Below are 26,571 nucleotides of genomic sequence, written 5' to 3'. Positions count from 1 at the left end.
AACCTTGCAATGTTTTTTCTTAAGCACGAGATCTGAGTTCTCTGGCTGGGGTTTCCAAGTTCACTGTCTGGCCTCCAGCTACTTATTCGCCCTTATTTTGCAGCCACTGTGCTCACTTCTCTGTGTGTGACTCTAGCCTGGCTCGTTCTCATGCCTTCGGCTATCCAGGGGGACAGACAGCCCTTCAGGCATTAGGCAAGTCATATGACAAGATGAGGGAGCACCACCCCCTCTAAGGCATAGCCAACTATTTATACAATATTTTACTGTGCACATCACAATAACCTCTTAAATAACTTTCAGTAGGCTTTCTGTCTTGCAAGTGAGGAAACTTCTCCAAAGTCAAGCAGCTGGCTCAATGCTGGTAACAGTTTCTAGACCTGTATGAAGCCTAAGCAAAAATTCTGTACCATTAGAGTAGGAAAGTGTGAATACCACAGAACCATCATTCATAGTTCATGACATAAAGCCTAAATAGTGTGGTGGGTAACCCAAATCACAGCTTACTTAAGTAACCATAATCTACGTGCCTCTAATTCTGACCCCTTTTCTTTTTCTTTCTTTCTTTTTTTGTTTGTTTGTTTGTTTGTTTTGGGGGTTGTTTTGTTTTGTTTTTGTTTCTCTGTGCAGCTTTGACTATCCTGGACTCGCTTTGTAGACCAGGCTGGCCTCGAACTCACAGCATCCTCCTGCCTCTGCCTTCCTAATGCTGGGATTAAAGGCATACACCACTACTGACCAGCTCTGACCCTTTCTCAAACACCATCTTCCTGTCAAAGTTTTTTCCTAGTTATTCCAAGAGCTACTGAAAGAATCTCACAATTCCTATAGGGTTTCAGAGTAGACAACACAACCAAATCACACTGCCTTGAGAAATTGTATTTTGCTTCTGTGTGTTTTAGATTCAGCTTCCTTAACAAACCACCAAGTATATAGTTCCTCCAAGTTGATTTTTTTTTTTGAGACAGGGTTTCTCTGTGTAGTCTTGGCTATGCTAGACTCACATTGTAGACCAGGCAGGCCTCCAACCCAAAGAGATGCAGCTGCCTGCTGCCTCTGCCTCCTAAATGTGGGGATTAAATTGATCCTTACATTTTGCTTGCTTTGCCTTTTGCGATAGTGTCTCTAGCCGGGCGTGGTGGCGCACGACTTTAACCCCAGCACTGAGGAGGCAGAGGCAGGCGGATCTCTGTGAGTTAGAGGCCAGCCTGGTCTACAAAGTGAGTCTAGGACAGCCAAGGCTACACAGAGAAACCCTGTGTCAAGAAGAGAGAGAGAGAGAGAGGAGAGGAGAGGAGAGGAGAGGAGAGGGAGAGAGAGAGAGAGAGAGAGAGAGAGAGAGGGAGAGACCATACTGCCTGCAGCCCGGAACTTGCTGAATAATCAAGACTGGTCTCAAACTCATGATCCTCCTGCCTTAGCCTCCCAAGTGCTAAGATTACAGACGTGGATACCACAGACATGTTAAAGACTGAATCCACCTTGCCACAGGGCACCAAAAACTTAACAGTCTGAAAAACAAGTATCTCCGGCAAGGCACAGGAAGGCATTGCAGTGGTCAGGTAAGTGTGCTAGAATATATGCTGTCTTCCTCCTTACCAGACAAACCAGTCCTCAGCTGAAAAAAGGCAGGAGAAATCTGCAAGGCTGAGTCACTGCCATTTCCTGAACTGACTTCAAAGAAACTGGCCCTTAAATAGGACAGGGAGAAAAGGCGCATGACGCAGCTGCCAAGAGGAGCCTCAATCCAGGAGCACGCTAATGCCCCTCTTCTTTATACCACCATTGGATCACTCTACTTCTGCAAGTGGTCCCTTATTAGGGCGGCTCTACCTAACAGCCAATCAATGACAGCCAAGATACTGCTTTTCCAAATAGCTCTTCCCCCAGTTTATCAGAAGAAAGGATAAAAACCTCCATTAATTAGGGTAATAGCTATCTATAGGAGTCTGTACAAAAGAGCTTGCTTTTCAAACATACCATGCTTAAAATTTTACTAACAAATCAAAATGAAGCCAGGCATGGTGGCACACTCCTTTAATCCCAGCACTCGGGAGGCAGAGGCAGGTGGATAGATCACTGTGAGTTCAAGGCCAGCCTGGTCTACAAAGCGAGTCCAGGACAGCCAAGGCTAACACAGAAAGACCATGTCTCAAAAAAAAAAAAAAAAAAAAAAAAAAAAAAAAGAATCACATGAGGGTCTGGAGAGACGATACAACAGTTAAGAGCACCAGCTGCTCCTCCAGAGGGCACAGCAGTTCCAGTGCACACACAGCAGCTGACAACCATCCCTAACTTTAAGTCCACAGAAAATTTCATGCCCTTCTTTGACCAAGAGCACTACACACAGGTGGCACATAGACTTCTATGCAAACAAAACACCTATATACATAATTTCTTTTTAATTTTTTTATTTAAAAAACACAGAATGAAGACACATGAAATCTGCTTTCCATAGAATTAAACTATGTGTGAGAGGAATACTGACACATGTCCTATGATCCCAGCACTTTAGGCAGAGGCCGGAGGATCTCTGTGACCAACCTATCTATACAGCAAGTTCCTGGTCAGCCAAGGCTACAAACAACAACAAACTAATAATAATAAAAAGCAAATATAAATAAGCTGCACAGCATAAAACAGGCGTGGTGCCAAAATGCCCATAGTCCAGCATTTAGGGAGGTGGAGGCAGGAAAATCAGGAAGGGTTCACAGTCACCTTCAGCTACAGAGAAAGTTCCACGCCAGCTTGGCTACATGAGAACCTGATTTTAAATAATTTCTTAAAACTATAAAGAGAGGCAATAGCATGCTTTTATATATGATGGGATGGATATTAAATCAGGTATGGTGGCTCACACATGTTATCCCAGCACCCTGGGGATAGGCTAAAGCAGAATTTTTAAGTCCAGGCCAGGTTGGGCTACCAAGTGAACCCTCTCTCAAAACATCACTTAAGTGCCCTGGAGAGATGGCTATTCTTCCAGAGGACCCACGTTCAAGTCCCAGCAACCACATGACAGCTGACTACTGTGTGTAGCTCCAAGATCTGACACCCTCACACAGACATACATGCAGGCAAAAACCAACATAAATTTTTTAAATCGTCCAAAAAGAGAAAAAAATTTTGATGTTACCAAAATAACAAGCATATTTAACAAAATTAAGTATAAATGTGTGTATGTGTAATTTAGAATAAAATAACAAGTCAAACAAATGAAATGCAAAATGGAAGATTCTATTTACATTTATATGAAAAGGGCTGCCTGTAAGAAAAATGCTGCCCTAATGGAAAGGCTATCACTAGCACACTGAGCTATCTATCTAATACATGCAGGCAGTCTCAAAGTACTTAGTAGAACATAACAATACCACCTTTGAAAAGCAAAAATAAACTCACTGGGTGTGGTGGCACATGCCTTTAATCCCAGCACTTGGGAGACAAAGGCAGGCAGATCACTGTGAGTTCGAGGCCAGCCTGGTCTACAAAGCGAGTCCAGAACAGCCAAGACTACACAGAGAAACCCTGTCAGTTAAGAGCACTGGCTGTTCATTCATAGGATCCTCGTTCGATTTCGAGTACCCATACTGTGGCTAGCCATATATATCTCCAGTTCCAGGGAATCCAGTGTCCTCTCCTGGCCTCCATAAGCATTATGTGTACATGGTATACAAATAATGTACAGTCAAATAAAAATAAAACACATACAACGTTAAACACAGAGACTACTTGTCCTGTAAAAGACTAAAAAGAAGTCGGACACAGTAGCACACAGCTGTAACCTCAGCACTCTAGGAGGCAGAAGCGGAGCTCTGAGAGTTCGAGGCCAGCCTGGTCTACCAAGGGAGCTCAGGACAGCCAAGGCTACACAGAGAAAACCAGTCTCGAAAAAGACTTTAAAAAAAAAAAAAACTAGTCAGATGGAAAGATGGCTCAGCAGTAAAGAGCACCAGAGATCCTGAGTTCAATTCCCAGCAACCACATGATGGCTCACAACCATCTATAATGTGATTTAATGGCCTCTTCTGGCCTGCAGGCGTACATGCACTCATATACATTAAATAAATACATAAATCTTAAAAAAAAAAAAAAAAAAGACTAGGACGATTTTTATGGCCCTAGTAGGAGAAGACAAAACCTGAACTGAAGAGTGGCAGTTATAGAAAGTCTGATTGGGGGCCTAGGGATTTAGCTTAGTGGTAGAGCGCTTGCTTTAGTAAGCGAAAGGCCCTGGGCTCAGTCCTCAGCTCTTGGGGGGGGGGGAGGGAGTCTGATTGTGCTTTAACATGGGGAAGAATTTTCAGCACACTGTAAGTGTTGAAAACAGGGGACCCACCAACAGCAGTCCATCATGACTGAGGGAGTCAGGAGGCTCCACCCCTCCCTGAGGAGCTAACAAGCAATGGCGGCTGCTGGGGAAAAAGGGTCATGTTCTTCAGTGATGTAGCTACTAGTAAACTGTTCTTGCTCAAGCAAATAACACCCCCATGCTCATGAAAGCAAGCCTAATTAGTGAGTCAGTCTCCATCTCTTACACACACAAGCGTGCACACACACACACACACTACTCTTGCAGAGGACCTTTCAGTTCTTAGCACTACAGCACTATCACACAGCTCACAACTGCCGGAAACTCCACTTTCGGGGGATCCAGCACCCTTTTCTGGCCTTCATGGTATACACACACACACAGAGACAAAAATATAAGGGTGTTGTTGTTGTTTTGTTTTTTTCAAGACAGGGTTTCTCTGTGTAGACTTGGCTGTCCTGGACTCGCTTTGTAGACTTGGCTGTCCTGGACTCGCTTTGTAGACCTGGCTGTCCTGGAACTCACAGAGATCTGCCTGCCTCTGCCCCCCAAGTGCTGGGATTACAGGCGTGCATCACCACACCTGACCAGATTTTTTTTTTTTAATGCTTTAAAAGTAGAAACAAACTCTGTACACAGTGCTCTGCTTGCATGTACTCCTGCAAGCCAGAAGAGGGCGCCATATCACGTTCCAGATGGTTATGAGCCACCATGTGGTTGCTGGGAATTGAACTCAGGACCTTTTTTTAGAAGAGCAGGCGGTGCTCTTAACCACTGAGCCATCTCTCCAGCCCATAGAAACAAACTCTGAATGGTTCGATTAAGAAACCAACTCCAGGGGGCTGGAGAGGTGGCTCAGCAGTTAAGAGCATTGACTACTCTTCCAGAGGACCTGGGTTCAATTCCCAGCACCCACATGATGGTTCACAACTGTCTGTAACTCCAGTTCCAGGGGACCCAATACTCTCACACAGACATAAACGCAGGAAGAACACCAAATGCACATGAAATAAAAATAAGTTAAAAAAAAAAGAAAGAAAGAAAGAAAGAAAGAAAGAAAGCAATTCCGTTATTTACATATTGTGTGGCTTTGAACAGATGACCTAATCTATCTATATCTCAAGTTTCCTTCCTTATAAAAGGGAACAGTGGGCTGGAGAGATGGCTCAGAGGTTAAGGGCACTGACTGTTCTTCCAGAAGTCCTGAGTTCAATTCCCAGCAACCACATGGTGGCTCACAACCATCTACAATGTGATCTTCTGGCATGTAGGTATACATGCATGCAGAATAATAAGTAAATCTTTTTTTTTTTAAGGGGAATAGTAATAATAGAATATACCTCACATACGTTTAGAAAGTAGTTCATATAAAGTTGTAGGCATAAGATTGTTGCATAACTCAAATGCTGATTTCTGTATCTGCCCCGCCCCCCATATATAGTTGTAATCCTTGTTCTGAGAATCTCTTGTCTCAATGTTGTGTAAATACTGCTCCCCAATTGTTCCCTGATATGTCAATAAAGCAGCTTACAGCCAATCACTGAGCAGGAAAGAATAGGGCTGGACTTCTTGTCGGTCAGGGGAGGAGTTAGAGGAGGAGATAGAGGAGGAAGTAGGGGATTCAGCCACAGGCAGATGTCCAGGTGACATCAGGTGAAAGGAGCTAGATCAGAAAAGGCACAGAGTAGAAGTGTCTCTGGGATGGACCCTGGGAGGAAGTCAGATTAGCTTAGAGGGTTAAGACTAGAGTATTAACAGCTCAGTTACTGTGCTGTAAAGCTTGTTTAACAAATAATATGATAGAGTCTCAATTATATGGGTGATAGCAGGATTAAAAGAGAAACTGAGAAACAAACACAATTTTGTACAAATAATTTTAACATAAAGTACTTAGAATAGTGCCTGGTTCACATGATAGGCGAGGGAAAAAAGTGTTAGCTCTTGCTATTTCAATTGATATAATGAGCAGAACACATTCACACCATTAACCATGTCTGAATGTTTAGAAAGAGCATCATTCTAGACTGTGCCATTTATTACTGTCTCTCAGTTCCATGACCATCCTGTTGGGCTCTGCTTTCTGATAATGGGGCTGGGACACCATCATTTTCCATTCCACTTTTCCAGCTAGCTCCTACTCTGTCAAGTGGCGGCTAAAGGGAAAATAAAAAACAAAAGGAATATACAAAGCTCTTCCTCATGTCAGCAATTGGTTCCATCAGTTACTCAGTTTCTATCTAAACTCCTGGCACCAGCCTTGCAGTGCCCCTCCCTGGCCTTCCTACCAGCTGGGCAGGCTTGCACTAAGACTGGTTTCTCCAAGGACCTCCTGGGAGCTCCCAAGAAACCACTGGCAACCAGGCAACATACACCCCCTCGAGAATCCAGCTACAGCAGCCGTCCCATAGCCCTCCAGGCTTCTTGAGTCTGATAATCTTCCTCTGTTTGCTCTCAATTCTGGATGAGGAAACCACTTCATACAGTTAGTATACCAAAACTACTTTCCTTAAGAGTCCTTTTGGCTAGTTAAGCCCTCCAACAAAGCCTCAAAACTATATCCTTTATTGAGTTCACTCTTAAATGAAATGGCATGTGGTTTCTGTTTTGCTGAGGTTTCTGTTTTGCTGACTGGACCAAAACTGACACATATATAAATAAACTGAGCTCAAAAGAAAGAAAGGAACCAGTTGTGGAAGGCTAGAAGGACTCTGTCTCAAAAAAAAAATAATAATAATAATAATTAATTTAAAAAAGGAAGAAAGAAAGAAAGAGAAGGAAGCCAGGCGCGGTGGTGACCCAGCGCTCAGGAGGCAGAGGCAGCTGGAACTACGAGTTCAAGGCCAACCTGGTCTACTAAGAGAACCCAGGACAGCCAAGGCTACACATGGCTACCCTGTCTGGAGAAAAAGAAAAAGAAAAAAGGAAGAGAGGGAAGAAGGAAGGACTGCAGAGTATTTGCCTAGCATGTGAGCGACCCTAGGTTCAATACCCACTACTGCAAAAGCAAGCAAGGCAAGAAAGAAAGAAAAGAAAACTCCAGAGTTAGAAATAAACTGACAGAGGCCAGAAGAAGGTACTGGACCCCTGGAACTGCAGTTATCAGCAACTGTGGACTGCCACGTGAGCACTGGAATCAAACTCAGGTCCTCTGGAAGAGCAGGCAGTGCTCTTAACTGCTGAGCTATCTCTTCAGCCCCTTAAATGTTTAACTTAAAAGTTAAAAAGGGGAGGGTGACAACAATCTAGTAGTGTCAGAAATGTAGGGCAAGTGGCTGGCAGTTAAGAGTACTGCCTCTAAACCAGGCATGGTGGCACACACCTTTAATCCCAGTACTCGGGAGGCAGATTGTTATGAGTTCGAGGCCAGCCTGATCTACAAAGTGAGTCCAGGGCATCCAGAGATGCCTGAGAGAAACCCTGTCTCGAAAAAACCAAAGGGGAGGGAGGTGGGGGGGTGGGGATAACATTTACACTGTGATTCACAATTGTCATTAACAACAGTTCCAGAGCTTGACACCCTCTCTTGGCCTCCTTGGGCACAAAGCACAAAAGTAGACATTTTTTTTATTGCATTTATTTATTCATTTATTTATTTATTTATTTTTGTTTTTTTAAGACAGGGATTCTCTGAGTAGCCCTGGCTGTCCTGGACTCACTTTGTAGACCAGTCTGGCCTTGAATTTAGAGATCCACCTGCCTCTGCCTCCCGAGTGCTGGAACTAAATAAAGGTGTGCACCACCACATCTGGCTTGTTTTTATTTCTTATTTTCAATTTATGTATATGAATGTTTTGCCTTGCTTGTATGTACATGTATCTCATATATGCAGTGCCCACAGAGGCCATCAGATTCCCCTGGGACTGGAGTTGTAAATAGTTGTGAGTTGGTGCTAGGAGTTGAGCCTTCATCCTATGGAAGAGCAGCCAGAGCTCTTAACCACTAAGTCACCTCTCCAGCCCTGCTCCCCACCCACCCTTTTTTTTTTTTTTTTTTTGGTTTTTCGAGACAGTGTTTCTCTATATATCCTTGGCTGTCCTAAACTCACTTTGTAGACCAGGCTGGCCTCGAACTCACAGCAATCCACCTGCCTCTGCCTCCCAAGTGCTGGGATTAAAGGTGTGTGCCACTACCACCAGGCTCTGACCATCTGTTCTTAGCAATTAGACACAGATATCAAAACTAACCTTACTCAGCTGGTTAAGCATCCTAGGTAGAACTGTGTTTGCATCCTAACAATTCTACAATTCTTAGTTCAAGGCATTCATCCACTCCCATATCCTACAACTTACAAAGAAACTTCTAAGCCTTCAATCCCAGCACATGAGAGGCAGAGGCAGGCAGATCACTGTGAGTTCAAAGCAGCCTGGTCTACAAAGTGAGTCCAGCACAGCCAAGGCTAACACAGAGAAACCTTGTCTCGAAAAACAAACAAAAAACAAGTAAAGCAAAAAAATAAAAAGAAAAAAATAAAACAAGCAGGTAAATTATGTTTTCAGGAGGCAGTTTCATTTCAACAACAACAAAGGATAACTTTATGCTTAATTTAAGACAAATACCACCATAAAAGGGGGGGGCACTAACAAATAGTTCAGTGATAGAGTGCTTGCCTAGCATGCACCAAAACAAACAAAAAAAGAAAAAAAGAAAAAGTTGAGTAAGCTAGGCTTTTAACCCCCTCCAGCCAAAGAAAAAGCAACATTCCAAGATGTACAGTAATGGCCATAACCATGCTTAAATCTTGAGTAGCCATCAAGATATAGTAACAAATACATAGTTACTACCTACAAGGGCAGACAAATACAGAAAGAGATTCAAATAATACAGATGACAAGTGCGACCGCAGAAGTAAGCAAAGAGGGTTGCCCAGCCCAGCATGGTGGAGCACACCTTTAAGTCCCTGCAGAGGCAGGTGAATCTCTGTGAGTTCAAGCTACAGAGCGGGTTCCAGGCCATCCGGGGCTAAAAAGAGAAAGCCTGTCTCGAAAAACACAAAAACAGCAGCAGCAGCAACAAAATCTTAAATTTGTATTCTCAAAGGTACTTACGCAGACATACTCTCTGCTTTGCCTCTCACACCAAACCAAAAAGTAGTAGGTAAGGCAGGAAAGTTCATTGTTTACATGGAAAAGGCCTCCCAACACAGCCCTTTGGCCACCATTTACGCTCAGTGCCCAAGTATACCAAAACTCGCAACAGCTGTGCAACCCTTGCCAAGGTAAGCCATAAACCTCAGTGTCCCCACCTATAAAACATGAATAAGGCTGTCTGGAACTTTAAAACGATGATCCTCTTATAGCGGCAACACAATGTCAGAAACATAGTGGATGGAGGCTAAGAAGATGATGCTACTGTTGCTATCGTTAACAATAAACGAGCACCTGGCGTCACAGGACCCTCAGGTACAATCCTTTGAGCAATCCACAAACCCGAGACGCCCCGCGGTGGTCAGCCGTAATCCCACTAGCAAAGCCCCAAACAGACCCACCCCCTCGAACATTGCCGGCTCCCACAAACTGGCCCCCTGTAGGTTCTTTTTTCTCCCTCGGTTACGAAGGAGGCCTTCCTTTCGCACCGGCGTGGTCAGCACCCCCCCCTCTGGGCCTGGCCATCCCATGAGCACCTAGCCGCACCCAGCCAAGGGCCCGCGCCGGTTACCTGGCCGCGCACTGCTCCGCCACGCGCCCTTCGGATCGCACCTCACCTCGAGATAGATGCCCCGCACGATGAAGACACGATTAGTTTAAATTATGGTCCCGCCCCGTCTCGCCGCCCTCTCATTGGCCCCGGCTGTTGTTAGCTGGGCAACCTGGAGGACCCGGGAAAAGGAAATACGAAGGCCACTCCAAAGGAAGAAGGGGTACTACTACTTCCGGATCCTGGTCTTGCCTTGAAGGGAACAAGAACTACAAATCCCAGCAAACCGCGCGGCTTCAGCGTCCTGCCCCGAAGAACTACAAGTCCCGGAAGGTAGCACGAGCATGTTCTCTGCGCCATCTAGGGCGTAGTCGAAGGTAGTTGCTATGGAGTTGCGCTAAGTAACTCTCAAGTAGTGAGACGCTGAAGCCGGAGGGTAAGCCACTGCGGGTGAGTTGGGCAGGAAAACTATTGTAGGACACTAGAGCTTTCTGAAAGGGGAGGAACTCCATAAAAAGTATAAGAACTTTCGCGGACGGAGACCTGAGATTCTCCCCAAATCTTTATTCCTGTTCACCAGTGAGCCCAACACTCAAGATAAATCTCAGGACTTTGGGTTTTGCGCCTCAACTTAAGCTTTCCTAGTATGGGTGCCTCAAGTCCCCTGGGAAATCAGAACCGCCCTCGAGCATGGTATTGGCTGTCCTCCGAGGAACTAGGACTCCTTGATTACCTCAGAGTAATTCAGACCTTCATTTCTAGAGATGTAGAAAATGTCACAGGGCTTAAAAGTCCCCCTTTGCTTACTCTTCCAAGCAAGAAGACCCTTTTCAGGGAATCAGCAGGTTCCTCTTATCCACACGCTTGTGAGTGTTGTCTGTAAATTCGCCTCTTCCTCCTACATCTTGCCTCGTCAGCTTCTGGAAGCTAACAGTTTAGATCTTCATTTCCTCTACATTCCTCATAAAAGATTTAGTCCATTTAGTAACTTCTCAAGTTCCTTTACAGCCTCTCTTGTTCTAGTAAAGCAGCTCTATGCGTTATGGATATTTATCCCCATTTCACAGATTGAAAAACTGAAACCCAGAGATAAGTGACTTGCCCAAGGCCACACACCACACCATTGAAAAAGCTAGAAGTAAATTCCAGTTCTTTAAAGTCAGACCACCTCCTGAGACAGCTTGACCTGGCTGCGTCTGTACCCTGTACTTGTCCTAAAGATTACATTAAACTGCATGAAGAATAAGGAACCTGTAGGACCATTGTGAGTTACGTACACTTCAACATGAGTGAGTTTCAAAAACATCTTTGAAATTATTAATGAAGGAAACTAGAGACTGAAGGCAAGAAGAATCAAACGCATTTAAAGAAAGAAACAAAACAAAACAAAACAGCTGACAGGAAACCTGAGGTCTGAAGCTACCATGATTCATTGGCCCTGATTTGTCCACTTACTGTCTAAAAACTCTTCTGGGCTGTCTTCTGTTTCCCACCTCACTATATCCTCTTAGTCCTCGTTGGCACCTACATACCTTTATTTGCCACCTGCATGTCTACAGGCAAGCCATTCTTTCTTTCTTTTTATTTTTTAACATTTATTTATTGCTGGGTGTGGTGGCGCACGCCTTTAATCCCAGCACTGGGGAGGCAGAGGCAGGCAGATCACTGTGAGTTCGAGGCCAGCCTGGTCTACAAAGTGCATCCAGGACAGCCAAGGCTACACAGAGAAACCCTGTATCAGAGGGGGGAAAAAAGACTTATTTATTATTATGTATACAGTGCTCTGCAGGCCAGAAGAGGGCATTAGATCACATTATAGATGGCTGTAAACTACCATGTGGTTTTTGGGAATTGAACTCAGGACCTCTGGAACAGCAGTCAGTCCTCTTAAGCTCTGAGCCATCTCTCCAGCCCCAAGCCTTTATTTCTTAAGTTCCATATCTATATAAACAATTGTGCCCTTGACATCTCCTTCAGGATATACATGAGGAATGTCAAGTTTAGTATCTCTCTTAGGAATTCCAACCCTCTCTACCAAACCTAGGTCTCACTCAGAACTCCCACGGTGTATAGAAGCCAAACCCCCAACTGTTAACCTTAATAACTCCCGTTCCTTTTTTTTTTTTGTTTCTTTTTTGTTTGTTTGTTTCTTGAGTCAGGGTTTCTATGTATAGTCTTGGCTGTCCTGGACTCCCTTTGTAGACCATGCTGGCCCCTAACTCAGAGCTCCACCTGCCTCCCTGAGTGCTAGGATCAAAGGCCTGAACCACCACACCCACTTGAGATTTTTATTTTTCTTTTGGTTTGTCTACACAGGGTTTCTGTGTGTAGCCTTGGCTGTCCTAGACTCACTTCGTAGACCAGGGTGGCCTCGAACTCAGAGACCCACCTGCCTCTGCCTCCCAAGTGCTAGGATTAAAGGCGTCCGCTACCACCACCACCGGCTTACATGTCTTTTTAAAAATATTTTTTGTGTGTCACATAAAATAATAAAATGTGTGTATGATATATATATATCAGGGGTGCTCAGGCCAGAAGAGAGCATCTGGTCCCCTGGCGCTGGAGTTAGAGTGGTTGTAAACTACCAGTGAGGGTGCTGGGAACTGAGCTCAGACCCTGTGCAACAGCAGCAAGTGCTCTTTGCTGAGCCATCTCTCCAGCCCCACTGTTTTTTCTGTTTTGTTTTGGTTTTTTGTTGTTTTTTACTTTCTTTTAAAGACTTAGTCTTCCTTTATAGCCCAGGCTGTCTTCAATTTTTCGATCATCCTGCCTCTGCCTCCTACCTGTACATAATTTTTATTCTGTCCTAGCTACCATCCTATTCTTCCTGCACTCCTGTCAAGATATTTTACATACTTCAACCAAAATAATTTTTTAAATACTTTTTTAAAATGAAAATCTGTTGTTATTCACTCACCTTACCTCCAGTTCAATATATATTCTCTATCCTGTGGCTTCCAGCTGCTTTTAGAATAAAGGAACATCCTGGGTAGCTTTTGACCTCTTCTCCAGCCTATACTTTAACCATATGTACTCCTGCTTTTTCATTGTAGTTTATATCACTTTATTGAGATTTGGTCTTTTCCCTCAGCTGTAGTACTTGTCTTTTGGGGGGGGGGGAGTGGGTGGTGAAAGTAAACCCGGCGTCTCACATATGCTACAATCAAGTCCCTGGAATGCTCATCTTTTCCTCTTGTTACTCTCTACTTTTCAACTGTATTTCTCTTTTCAGAGGGCTCTCAGTCACTTCTTCAGAAATGGCCAGGTCAGATCCCGCAATTATAGTGCCTGTGTCCTCCATCATTTTATTCAGTCGTAGCAGGCAGGTGGTTGAGTATACTGTGACATCCAACTATGAGAAGAACATGGTTCCCGACCTGCTGGCGTTTCTGGTCAGATGACAGTGAGCCGATAATTAGAGTGTTCTGAGTGCTACCATGGCAATAAGTATAGGGTACAATGAGAGCCAACTAGAGAGATTCCACATCCAGATTTGGGGAGAAGGAATTCTTTTCTCAGGAAAGTTCAAACTGGAGCTGACTCCTAAAACACGAATAACAAGGGAAAAGTTGAAAGAAACTTTATTCCAAGCAGATCAATCTGGAAAGGGACTCCTCCAATCAGAGAGGCCCATGGGAGAACAGGGACCGGACTGTGCGGTGTTGGGTTTGGCTGACTGCAGAGTATGGAGAAGATAAAGAGGAGATGCGAGTCGGCAGACAGGGGCCAAGTTATCCTCTGGCTTTCCTTAGCACCTGGGGATGTAATCTTCCAGATGATACTGGCTGTGTAGCTGATATTTTATGGCATCTGTTGATTCCCCCTCCCCCTGCAGCCCAGAGACAGAAACCTTCTTTGAGCTAGGCTTTCAATCTCCTATCAGCTTTCCTCATCTTACTATTGCTGCAAGCCCCCTACAACATCATGTCAAAACCCGCTTGAAAGAGAACATCAATCAATGAAGTAGATTCAAGTTTTTAGTAATTCTCTAAACTGGAAAAGTTTTGTTAACCTGGGATTGGTTAAATAAATAATCAAGTAGGTGACACATGCCTGTAATCCCAGGACTCGGAGAGGCAGAAGTAAGCAGATCTCTGTGAGTTCAAGGCCAGCCCAGGACAGCCAATGCTACACAGAGAAACCCTGTCTCTCAAAAACAAAAAAACAATGAAGTTAGAAATACCATGTATACTATGTACCACTTAGCAGCTATTTTAAAAAGTAAGAAAATATGCAGACATATGCAGAAAGAAAAAATACTGAATTACAAAGGAATACACAGGGTTTATTTATAAAGATCTAGTCTCTTAGTGAGCGTGGTGGCACACGCCTTTAATCCCAGCACTCAGAAGGCAGAGGCAAGTGGATCGCTGTGAGTTCAAGACCAGCCTGGTCTTCAAAGCAAGTCCAGGACACAGAGAAACCATGTCTCAAAAAAAAAAAAAGTCTCTTTTACATGTATTCTAGAAGGTACTAAACTCTTCATGGAAACTAAGACTTTGTTCCTGCATCTGCTTGTACATCTTCCTGTTGTTTGACTTGATGTCAGCTAGCATATTAACAGCTACACTTTTTTTGGTTTTGGACGTAGGGTTTCTCTGTGTCACCTTGGCTGTCCTGGACTCACCTTGTAGACCAGTGCGCCACCACTGCCTGGCAATATCTACAGTTTTTAGAATTTTTTTAAGTTTTGAAAAGAAAAATTTCAATTCAAAACAAGTGTCGCCTTAGCCCTATCACGGGTCAGCTCGGTGGGTCATCGGCCTGGTGAGATGACTACCATATGGGGAATCTTCTCTCAAAAGAGCAGCTGGGGAGCCGGGCGTGATGGCGCATGCCTTTAATCCCAGCACTCGGGAGGCAGAGGCAGGCGGATCGCTGTGAGTTCGAGGCCAGCCTGGTCTACAAAGTGAGTCCAGGATGGCCAAGGCTACACAGAGAAACCCTGTCTCGAAAAACCAAAAAAAAAAAAAAAAAAAAAAAAAAAAAAGAGCAGCTGGGGAAGCGCCTGCCTCCAAGGTGCAGCATCAGGACTGCAAGTCAGGCCGCCTCTGGGACACACTTAAGTCATCTTTTATTCCTTCTTTTTCTTCAATTACTCCATTTATCCATCAAACCAGTTCCCAGTCTTTGTCAAGGTCAGTGTGGAGTTTGTTGTTGTTGTTGGTGGTGGTGGTGGTGGTGGTGGTTTTTCAGGACAGGGTTTCTCTCTGTAGCCTTGGCTGTCCTGGACTTGCTCTGCAGACCAGGCTGGCCTCGAACTCAGAGATCCACCTCCCTCTGCCTCCAGAATGCTGGGATTAAAGGTGTGCGCCACCATGCCTGGCTTCAGCGTGGAGTTTTTAATCAAAATAGAAGTCTAACTTTTTGTCCCTGTCCTCAAGTTTACAGAGAGAAAACAGAAACTAAATAAATAATAAAGGAATGCGTGTGGAGGGCTAAAGGTGTAATTCAGTTCCTAGAGTACTTGCCCTGGCATGCACAAGGCCCCCAGGAACGCACACAGAGTAAAGGGCTGATAGTATGGCTACTTTGGTTTACTGAGCATCAGCTGCAGGCCAGCCAGCAGCTCTTCTGGCTTGTCTGCATTTCACAAGTGAGACAGCACGATGAGAAAATTCTGTCCGAAGTGCAGCTGGGGAATGAATGGGTCAGTTAGCTACTGCTGTGTGTCAAACCACCCCAAACCACAGTGGCTTAAAACAGTATTTATTCTTACTTTGATGACTCTGAGTTACCTGGATGGCTCTTACCCTGGCTGAGTTCATCCATCCGCCTGCAGTAATTTGTGGGTTAGGTGACCCTCCCAGCCTAGTCTAAGCTGGCCGCAGCTGAGGTTATTAGCTCCTTTTCCCCTCTACCTCCTGCATATGGCTCACATCCCTCTAGCACTCTGGCCAGCTCACATGGCATGGCAGAGAGCGAGAGAGCAAGTCTTCCTATAAAGCTCCTGCTTCCAGGCTGGAAAAGGAGCTCAAGGATAGAGCACTGGCCTAGCAGTTAAAAGAGTCTTTAGTTCAGGGCCCAAATCAAAACCTTAAATCTTCTCTTTTCTTCATTTTATCAGCATCTCCCTGGCTGGTTCAGAGGCTGAGCTCAGCATCAGAGTAGGGTGGAACTATAAAATTTTAGTTCAAAGGGGATGGATACAGGAGAGACTGAAGAGCAGTCATTAATCTTTCCAGATTTAATGCATAAATTGATAAAGCCATCTGCTAGTGCACACCTTTAATTCCAGTACTTAGGAGGCAGAGGCAGGCAGATTGCTGTGAGTTTGAGGCCAGCCTGGTCTACAGAGTGAGTCCAGGACAGCCAAGGTTGTTACACAGAGAAACCCTGTCTCAAAAAAAAAAACAAAAAAACCCCAAAAAAACAAAAAAACCACCTGCAGCGGCCCTTGCCTGTAATCTTAGGAAGTACAGGCAGGATGAGGAATTCAAGTCATCCTTGGCCACAGAGTGGGTTCCAGGCCAGCCTAGGCTATATGAGAACTGGTCTCAAAATGGGGCTGGTGTGGCCAGAGAAACGACTCAGTGTTTAAGTGTACGCACTACTCCTGAACAGGGCCTGCATTTAGGTTCCTAGCTTTGCTCAGTGGGTGACTCACAGGACCTGTAAGCCTAGTTCCAGGGGATCTAATGCTACCTTCTGGCATCCATGGCTACCTTCATACAGACACATACACATAATCTAAATATGTTAAATATACATACATATACAGCTTTAAAGATGTATATAAGAAGGCACAGGGGGCCACGGTAGTTGTGCACACCTTTCATTGTAGCACTCAAAAGGCAGAGGCAGGTGGATCTCTGTGAGTTCGAAGTCAGCCTGGTCTACAGCATGAATTCCAGAACAGCCAAGGATACACAGAGAAACTCTGTCTCAATAAACAAAAACAAAAAAAGAGCACTGTCTGCTCTTCCAGAGGTCCTGAGTTCAATTCCTAGCAACCACATGGTGGCTCACAACCATCTATAATATGATCTGGTGCCCTCTTTGTCGTGTAAGCATATATGCAGGCAGAACACTGTATAAATAATAAATAAGTAAATCTTCAAAACAAAAACTAAGAGGTCGTGGTGGTTCAAGCCTTTAATCCCAACACAAGGGAGGCAAGGAAAGGGAAGGAGGAAATGAAGGTGCTGGTACAGGTACACCAGGCTGGTGCGACAGTAGTCACTATTCACTAAATGGGCAACTGTAAGTTGGGACTGGCTACAGATTGCTCTGCCACAACCAACAGAAGCCCAGCAGGCCTCTCTGTGCTCTTGACAAGGCTCTATTATTTGTTCCTTGGCTTTCATTCCTTTTGGTCAGGCACAGGGCAGCAGGCACTCAGCAAATACTTGCAGTGTTGAATTTATACCTTACTGGAAATGAGCTGTAGAATTAAACAGCTGGACCTGGGAGCCAGCTGTTAGAATAGCTCAGTGTCAACTCTGCCCAAACAGAAATCCATGTACTGGGCATCCTCTTCTTCCTCTTATAAGCCACGTTCTTCAAGTGATGGTGAATAAGACACAATACCAGGTACCAACAGGCCGTGTCAGCCACCATCCCAGAGCTCCACTTTCAGTGTTAACTTCTTCAAAAAAATTGACTGGAAGCTGGTACTACACAAAATCCTTTCTGCACTAAGGTTCTAGTCATCAGAGGACAGTAAAAGACCTTTTCTTTGGTATTTTAAAATACATGTTCAATGGTACAGAAGTCAGGTTCCAATCTAGCCCTTAGTCTGAGGATAAGGATTCAGTCTCTTCAGAGGCATCAAACCTATCGTAGGAAAATGGGGTGTCTGGTGCACTCCCGTACTCTCAGCACGTGAAGTAGAAGCAAGAGCCTCAGGAGTTCAAGGTTATCCATAGCTACTCAGTGGGTGAGATATGTGGGATTTTATCTCAAAAAACAACAAAAATAGGGGCTAGAAAGATGGCTCAGCAGTCAGGAGCACTGGTGCTCTTCTAAAGGACCCAGGTTCAATTCCCAGCACTTCATGATGACTCACAACAGTCTATAACTCCAGTCCCAGAGGATCTGACCTCTGGCTTCTCTAGGCACCAGACACGTAAGTGCCCAACATATGTACAAACATACATGTAGGCAAAGCATCATACACATTTTTCTGACAGTTTCTCTGTGTAGCCTTGGCTATCCAGGACTCACTTTGTAGACCAGGCTAGCTTTTAACTCACAATGATTCACCTGCCCCTACTTCCCTAAGTGCTGGGATTATAGGTGTGCACCATGCCTGGCTTATACGCATAGATTTGTTAAACAAACAAAAATGTGGGTGCTAAAGTAGGTTGTGCTTCTGCCTAAGCTAGGTTCCTCTAGTTCTACAAAAGAAGACTCAAAGTTGCAGATGTGGCTCGCCCACCCAGGATGTGCAATGGCTGTACATGCTATTCCTAACACCACAGGGAGCGCAGGAGAATGAGTTGTTGGATGCCATAGGTTTTCCTAAACCAAAAGGAAACTGCCTCTCTTCAAATGTGCTAGTTGTGTGTTTTTTTGTTTTGGTTTGGTTTTGTTTGGTTTTTTGTTTTTGTTTTTTTGGTTGGTTGGTTTTTTTTGGTTTTTCAAGACAGGGTATCTCTGTGTAACAGCTCTGGCTGTCCTGGAACTCACTCTGTAGTCCAGGCTGGCCTCAAACTCACGGAGATCCACCTGCCTCTGCTTCCCAAGTGCTGGGATTAAAGGCATGTGCCACCACTGCCTGGCTTATACTAGTTTTGTTTTTTTAAGATAGTGTAACATGCCTAAATTTCTTATGTGACATTAACAAATAAAAAGTCATTTTTACTATAAAAAAAAAAGAAAACTGGGGCTGGAGAGATGGCTCGGAGGTTGAGAGCACTGACTGCTCTTTCAAAGGTCCTGAGTTTAATTCCTAGCAACCACATGGTGGCTCACAACCATCTATAATGTGATCCAATGCCCTCTCTAGCCTACAGGTGTATGTGCAGGCACAACACTGTATACATAATAATAAATAAACCTAAAAAAAAAAAAACTGCCTAAATCTATCTAGCATGGCTGAAAAAACACCTGCCGACCAGGACAGTGAGGACCCCAGCATGTTGTCCATGTGTTCCTCCTAGCTGGACTTTGCTGCTGCCTAGGGGGTCTTCATCTCTAGCATCAGCTCCAGATCTCCCCTTTTATCTGTTTCTAGTTTTAGATACAGTTTCTGTAGGCCAGTGGTTACTTCAGACTTGCTCTGTAACTGAGTGACTTTGAACTCCTGATCTTTCTGCTTCCACCTCCCAAGTACAAGGATTACAAGCATAAGCTACCACAGCTACTTTGGTTTTAAGAAAGGATCTCACTATGTAGCCCACGTTGGTCCTGAACTTGAGATCTTGTCTTAGCCTCCCCTCTAAGTGGGAGGGAGACCACTACGCTCAACTAAACTCTTCCCTCTTGAACATGACTTTTATAAGTTTCTTCTCCTAGTTTTACTAGGCTTTGTCTTCCCACCATGGTCTGTCTCTAATAATGGAAATGGCAACTCCCAATTGCTGTTCCTTTTAGTAATGTGGTTCTCAGTCATGAACCTGGCACATGACAATGTCACTACGGTTGACAAAATGCTTGGCACAGCATGCGGAAGAGTGAACATTCACTATCTCATTTAGGCCCCACCTACACTGAAATAGATGCTATTTTCATAAATATAAGAGTATTTTCACCATTTCTTTCCTAACCATCTCACCAGTGTGGCCATGAATTGTTATCCAAGTGTGTCTGTTGCTGTGATGCGCATATTCAGATCATGCCAGAGCAGTGTGATGTGGGAGCCTAAGTCCCAACAAAAGTAGACAAAGTGGTTGCAATAAAAATCAGTATCACACACACACACATACCCCTATTCCTAATGAACAGTCCATGTCCATGGGGACTGTCAAAACACTTGACAGAATTCTGATGCTGTGTAGCTTAGGCTGACACTTGACAAAAGGTCAGTTGAGACCATTATGTCTCATGTTGGAGACTCTCATGTATCCCTGTCTGCCCTCAAACTTACTGTGTATCAGGAGTGACTTTGGTGCCTGATGACCACGCCTCTACCTCCTAAGTGCTGAGTTACAGCTGTGTGCCACTATGCCCAGGGAGACTGCTAATCCGCCCACCTGTCTTTCCAGACAGGTTTCTCCTGGCTGTCCTGGAGCTCTCTTTGCAGACCAGGCTGGCCTCAAACCCATATAAACCCACTTGCCTATGCTTCCTGAGTGCTAAGACTAAAGGCATGCACCACTATGGCTGGCTTAAGATACTGTGTTTTTTTTTTTATTATTAATTAGTTAATTAACTTTACATCCCTGTAGGAAATTCCTTCCCCTCTCTCCTTCCAGTCCCTTCCTCTTACCTCTCCTCCCTTCCCACTGTGGTCCCCCTCCCTTTCTTCTCAGAGAAGGGGAGACTTCGCATAGGTATCAGCCTGCCTTGGCATAGCAAGTAGAACTGGGCCCATCTTCTATTGCGGCTGGACAAGGCTGTGCAGTTAGGGAAAAGGGATACAAAGACAAGCAGCAGTCAGAGGCAGCCCCTGCTGTTAGAGGTCCCACATGAGGACCAAGCTGTACATCTGTTAGACATGTGTGGGGAGCCTAGAAACATCCCATGGATACTCTCTGGTTGGTGCTTCAGTCTCTGTGACCCCAATGGGTCCAGGTTGGTTGAATTTCATAAGTTTTCTTGTGTACTTGACCTTTCTGACTTTTCATCTTTCCCCCCCCATCTTCCATAAGATTCCCCTAGCTCTGCCTAATCTTTTGCTGTGCGTCTCTACATCTGTTTTTATCAGCTGCTGGGAGAAGCCACTGAGATGATTATTATGCTAACCTTCTGTCTGCAAGAACAGAATATTATTAATAGTGCCCATGGTTGGCTCTCTCATGGCATGCAACTCAAGTTGAGCCAGTCACTGATTGGCTGGATTGAAGGTCTTGTGTGTGGGTTGGTGTACACCTACCTCCACTGGAAGTCCTGCCTGGCTACAGGAAGTGGTCACTTCAGGCTCCATTATCACCTGCTGCTAGGAGTCTCAGCTGAGGTCACCAAAATAGACGCCCTGAGCCTCCCTCTTCCCAGAGATGTCCCCTCTACTGATTTTAGATCTCCCAGCCCTCTCCCACTTCCCCCCTCCTGATTCCCCCCCCCTTGCTGCCCTCCCTACCCCCTCTATCACCCAGTTCCCTCCCTCCATCTACTTCAGATATCTGTTTTTTTCTACTTCTTTATCCATTCTGAGGTTGAAGGACATCTAGGTTGTTTCCAGATTCTGGCTATTACAAATAAAGCTGCTATGACCATAGTTAAGCAAGTGTCCTTGCTGTATGGTGGAGGATCTTTTGGGTGTATGTCCAGGAGTGGTATAGCTGGCGTTTTTTGGGTTGGTGTTTTGTTTTGTTTTGTTTTGTTTTGTTTTTGTTTTTAGAAAATAGCCCTGGCTGTTCTGGAACTCTCTTTGTAGACCAGGCTGCCCTCTGCCTCTGCCTCTGCCTCCCAAGTAGTGGGATTAATATCTTGTAGCTAGGTCTTGTGGTGGTAGCACTGTTCCCAGTTTTCTGAGATATGGACAGACTGATTTCCAAAGTGCACAAGTTTGCACTCCCACCAACAATGGAGGAGTGTTCAAGATAGTCCCTTTTAGCCTGGCGTGGTAGCACACGCCTTTAGTCCCAGCACTCAGGGAGGCAGGCAGATCACTGTGAGTCGAGCCAGCCTGGTTTTTACTCTGTATATATAGGCTTGGCTATCCTGTAACTTGGCCTGTAGATCAGCTTGCTTCTACCTTGTGAGCACTGGGATTAAGAGCACATACCACAATGCCCAGATTTTGTCCTTTTTTTTTTTTTTTTTTTTTGGTTTTTCAAGACAGGGTTTCTCTGTGTAGCCTTGACTGTCCTGGACTCACTTTGTAGACCAGGCTGGCCTCGAACTCACAGCGATCCACCTGCCTCTGCCTCCCGAGTGCTGAGATTAAAGGCATGCACCACCACACCTGGCCCTTTGTCTTCCATTTTTAATGTTTTTTTAAAAAGATTTATTTATTACATATACAGTGCTTGCCTGCATGTGTGCCTGTATACCAGAAGAGGGCACCAGATCTCATTATAGATGGTTATGAGCCACCAGGTGGTCACTGGGAATTGAACTCAGGACCTCTGGAAGAGCAGATAGTGCTCTTAACTGCTAAGCCATCTCTCCAGCCCACATTTTTAATTTTCTATGTCAGCATTGTCCAGTTTGATAACCATTAGTCACATGTGGCAATTAAGCACCTCACTCAACACGTAGCTGGTTCATCTGGGGTTGAGCTCCAAAACAGCTCAATAATTCCTAATACTTATTACATGTTCAATAATTTGAATATGCTTAGTTAAGTAAAATATTAGGATTAATTTCACCCATTTCATTTTATTAAAAGTATAGCTCCTGTGGCTCACACCTGTAATCCCAGCAGTCAGGAGGCAGAGGCAGGTGCATCTCTGTGAGTTCGAGGCCAGCCTGGTCTACAAAGCAGGTCCAGGACAGCCAAGGCTACATAGAGAGACCCTATCTCGGAAAAAATAAAAAGTATAGCTCCTAGCCGGGCGTGGTGGCACACATCTTTAATCCCAGCACTCAAGAGGCAGAGGCAGGCAGATCTCTGTGAGATCAAGGCCAGCCTGATCTACAAAGCCAGTCCAGCGGGCTGGAGAGATGGCTCAGCTGCTGTTACAGAGGGCCTGAGTTCAATCCCTAGCAACCACATGGTGGCTTACAACCATCTATAATGTGATCTAATGTGCACTGTATACATAATAAATCTTTAAAAAACAACAACAACCAGTCTAGGACAGCCAGGACTACAAGAAAAACCCATCTCGAAAAACCAAAAGAAAAGAAATTATAGCTCCTAAAATTATCTATTTACTTACTTGTGTGGTGGTGGGGGGTTGGGGGGAACCAGTATATGGAGGTCATATACAATTTTATGGAGTTGATTCTCTCCTGTTATGTGTGTTTCAGGGATCAAATTCAGGTTGCCAGGCTTGTGCAGCAAGTGCCTTTACCTGCTGAGCCATCTCACTAGCCCAAATAGCTTCTAAAATCTTTTTTTGTTTGTTTCTTTGTTTTTCCAGACAAGGTTTCTCTGGCTGTCCTGGACTCGCTTTGTACACCAGGCTGGCCTTGAATTCAGAGATCCTCCTGCCTCTGCCTCCCAAGTGCGGGAGTAAAGGCACATGCCACCACCATCTGGCTAGCTCCTAAAATCTTGAAATTATGTATCTGGAAAATCCTATGTGAGGCTTGCATTTGTGACTTACTGTCTTACAGCACTGCTCTACAAAGCATCTTGCTTTATGAGCATGTTATGCTGTAAACTTCATCCCTTTGTAAAGCAAGGAAGTAAGGCAGAGGAAGTGACATATGTGAGTAGAGTGAACTGAGGGACTCTAGCCTGGAGACATACCTTTTGTTGGCTTGCCCTTTGTTTATATGACTCACACACAACAAAAACAAAACGCCCCAGCTCTTTTTCATCCCAGGTGAGTAGTAGTCCACGGCTCTTCCTCCTCTCCAGGAAAAACCTGTTCTCAGCTTTGCTTTACCTAACATATTGGAAAGGATTGGATAGGACACATCACACACAACAAATGACTGATAACTTTGTGTTCACCTCTCTCTGGGGTGTTTCCATTTTAACAGGGAACAATCCCTGAACCCAAAGGAATGAATCACTAATGGTGGAGTTTCAGGCCTCAGTGACAGGTGAGTGAGGGAGACTCTGCTTTTCTGTTTCTACATGTTGCATCCAAGATGTAACAGGAAGTAGGGCTCTCAGACGGAAAGGGCTAATAGATGAGCTTCCAGAGAAGGTACCAAATCTGTGTCAGAAAGTGAAGGGCACTCAGACACCAACCAGGTCCAGCGAAGGCCTTCCAGGGTTTGTTAAGCAATAGAATAGTGCAGCTGATGTCAACAGAGCCTAGGCAGCAGGACAGTCTCCATGGTAACTATTGTGGAGTAGCAAGAGGGCTCTCAGAGTAGGATTCTAGAGACTATGTCTGCCATCCACAACTGACTCGGCTTAACTCTGGGCAAGTCCTTTACCCTTTGGGTCTCAGTTTCTTCGTCTGGAAAATAGAAATGGGTGCTATAGCCATATGTGATGGTGCATACCCATAATCCCAGCATCAGGAGGCTGAGGCAGGTGGATCATTAGTTTGAGGCTAGCCTGGGCTACCTTGGCCCCTGTGTCAATAAAACAAAACCCCCCAATAAGAAAGTGGTACTCTGTTGGATGAGTTCAAAGTGTCATGAAGTTGCTCTGAGAAGTACTAAGTATACTACATGAAAGCACCAGTATCTTCGTTTGTTTGTTTGGGTTTTTTTTTTGGAGACAGGGTTTCTTTGTGTAGCCTTGGCTGTCCTGGACTTACTTTGTAGACCAGGCTGGCCTCGAACTCACAGCGATTCGCTTGCCTCTGCCTCCCGAGGAAAGCACCGGTATCTTAAAGTGGAAATGCAACCAGGTAGGCCTAGAGCTCTAGTGAACAGAAAGCAGTGTAGAGGGCTGTGGGAATCCTGAGGGTAGACACTCCAGATCTGGAACATTCATTCTTTGTCCTCCTAGGCTGAACGCAGACTCCCAGGGTCCAGGCTTCCACCTGATGAATGATGGCCTGAACTATGAGCAAACGGGACTATATGAACACTTCGGTACAGGAGCCTCCTCTTGACTACTCCTTTAAAAGCATCCACGTGATCCAAGGTCAGCCCACAGAGCACAGTACTCAACACATCATGACAGCAGGCAGTGTGGTACAGAAAAAAAAATCCTTAAGGCTTTTTAAAAAGCCTAAACAGAGCCAGGTGGTGGGGGCGGCGCATACCTTTAATCCCAGCACTCCAGAGACAGAGGCAGGTGGATTGCTGTGAGTTTGAGGCCAGCCTGGTCTACAAAGTGAGTCCAGGACAGCCAGGGCTAAAACAGAGAAAGAAACCCTGTCTCAATGGGGGGGCGGGGAGCCTTAACAGGGGGCTGGAGAGATGGCTCAGAGATTAAGAGCACTGTCTGCTCTTCCAGAGGTCCTGAGTTTAATTCCCAACAAACACATGGTGGCTCACAACCATCTATAATAAGATCTGATGCCCTCTTCTGGCATATAGAGCACTCATGTACATAAGTAAATAAATAAATCTACCTTTTTATTTTTTTTTAAAGCACTGTCTTTCTACTCTTCACTCTGTCTCTACTCTCTCTCATTCTCTCTGGGGTACCCCTCCCCCCTTTCTGCCTCCCCCCATGCTCATTTAATAAACTCTGTATAACATTTTTTTTAAAAAAAGCATTAATAAAAAAAAAGCCTAAACAGATTTCCCCCAACTTCTGATTGTCTTTGAAGGGGTGGGGTGAGAATTTTTTGTTTTACTGGGCTAGGGAGTGAATACAAGACCTCTGACATATAAAGTAAATGCTCTACATCTGGGCTTCATCCTCAGCCTTGAGATAAAATTTTTTTTTCAACTTTACATGTATGCGGTTTCGCCTCCATGTATATCTGCACCCCTTGTATCTGGTGCAGGCAGAGGCCAGAAGTGGGTATTGGAACCCTGGAATCTGGAGTTACAGATGGCTGTGAGCCTCTATGAGAGTCTGAAATTTCAACCAGGTCCTTTGAAGAGCAGCCAATGCTCTTAACTGCTGTACTATCCTTTCCAGCTCCCTTGAGAGTTTTCTTTTTAATTTCTTCTAGGTTTATGAGTGTTTTGCCTGAATGAATGTGTATATGAGCCACATGCATGCCTAGTGCCCAGGGAAGTCAGAAGAGCATACCTAGAAATGGAGCTAGGCATGACTGTGAGCCACCAGGAGGACTTCCGTGAGCAGCACGTGCTCTTAACCACCGAGCCTCCCCCGCCTCTAGCGTTTTCAAGTAGCAAATCTGAAAGAACCAGAGCATCTCTTATGGTAGTAGACCCATCTTCAGAAGAAGCCAGGCTGTAGCAGGAGATTCATGGAGAATACAGAGCAATCACCCTATCCGGAAGAAGTCTTAGTCCTCTGTTCTTATCTTGAAAAGAGGAGAAAACTAGTCAGAAGAAAAAAAAAAATAGGCTGTTGCCAGCTTCTCCCACATTGGCAGAGCCCTGTCTCTTATCTAGGAACATGGGCCTATTCTGCTTATTGGTAAAACATAAGAGGTCTTTTTAGCAACAAACTGGTATGTTTCCAGTTAAAATTTTTGACCAACTTCTTCCATTCATTCCATACATACCAAACGTATTCCATCATCACCAACACTCAGTGCAGTTCCAGCTCTGCCCACAAGCAATCTCATCTTACTGTTTAATGTCTTCCTAACTAGGCAGCTCACCCTTCCATGGTTCATGTCGAGGCTCTCACAGGACCATATGCTCAAGGAGCAGCCAGTTCTGCCACCCCTGCCTCTGGTGATGACTCACAAACTCACTAACCTAGCTACATTAGCTGCTTTTGGTTTTGTCAGATAGCCATCCATCAGCTCAGTGTTAGCAGCCCGGGCTTTGGCTCCGGGCACTACTTCAGTTAGTATCCACCACACTGGCAACTCATGTCTGTCTCTCCCCAGCACACACTCGCCTACTGTGAC

The 26,571-nt window shown here is 44.9% G+C and overlaps 2 protein-coding genes across 12 annotated transcripts in view; one reads left to right on the top strand and one right to left on the bottom strand.

Moving 5' to 3' along the window:
- Window positions 1-10,145, bottom strand: part of NUMA1 (nuclear mitotic apparatus protein 1) — a 73,766-nt gene extending 63,621 nt beyond the window's left edge. For 2 of the 3 annotated variants that reach the window (XM_084801627.1, XM_084801633.1), the window contains exon 1: window positions 9,965-10,133. The gene's annotated coding sequence lies outside the window, so the exon portion shown is untranslated. Of the gene's footprint in view, window positions 1-9,964 lie in introns of all 3 variants that reach the window. The other variant, XM_084801631.1, reaches the window with a different exon arrangement.
- Window positions 10,146-10,253: 108 nt separating this feature from the next.
- LRRC51 (leucine rich repeat containing 51) overlaps window positions 10,254-26,571 on the top strand; it is a 27,106-nt gene continuing 10,788 nt past the window's right edge. For 3 of the 9 annotated variants that reach the window (XM_084801944.1, XM_084801943.1, XM_084801936.1), the window contains exons 1-2: window positions 10,255-10,393; window positions 24,573-24,710. In XM_084801944.1, the coding sequence (XP_084658070.1) occupies window positions 24,629-24,710 (82 nt within the window). In that variant the 5' untranslated portion in view covers window positions 10,255-10,393; window positions 24,573-24,628. Of the gene's footprint in view, window positions 10,394-23,339; window positions 23,485-23,644; window positions 23,708-23,891; window positions 24,037-24,572; window positions 24,711-26,571 lie in introns of those variants that run through there. The other 6 variants (XM_084801938.1, XM_084801937.1, XM_084801939.1 and 3 more) reach the window with 6 other exon arrangements.

This window comes from Acomys minous (assembly GCF_964271855.1).
Source record: "Acomys minous genome assembly, chromosome: 2".
NCBI lineage: Eukaryota > Metazoa > Chordata > Mammalia > Rodentia > Muridae > Acomys > Acomys minous.
Note: the sequence above shows the minus strand (reverse complement) of the source record. Positions and strands in the feature narration are given on the sequence as shown.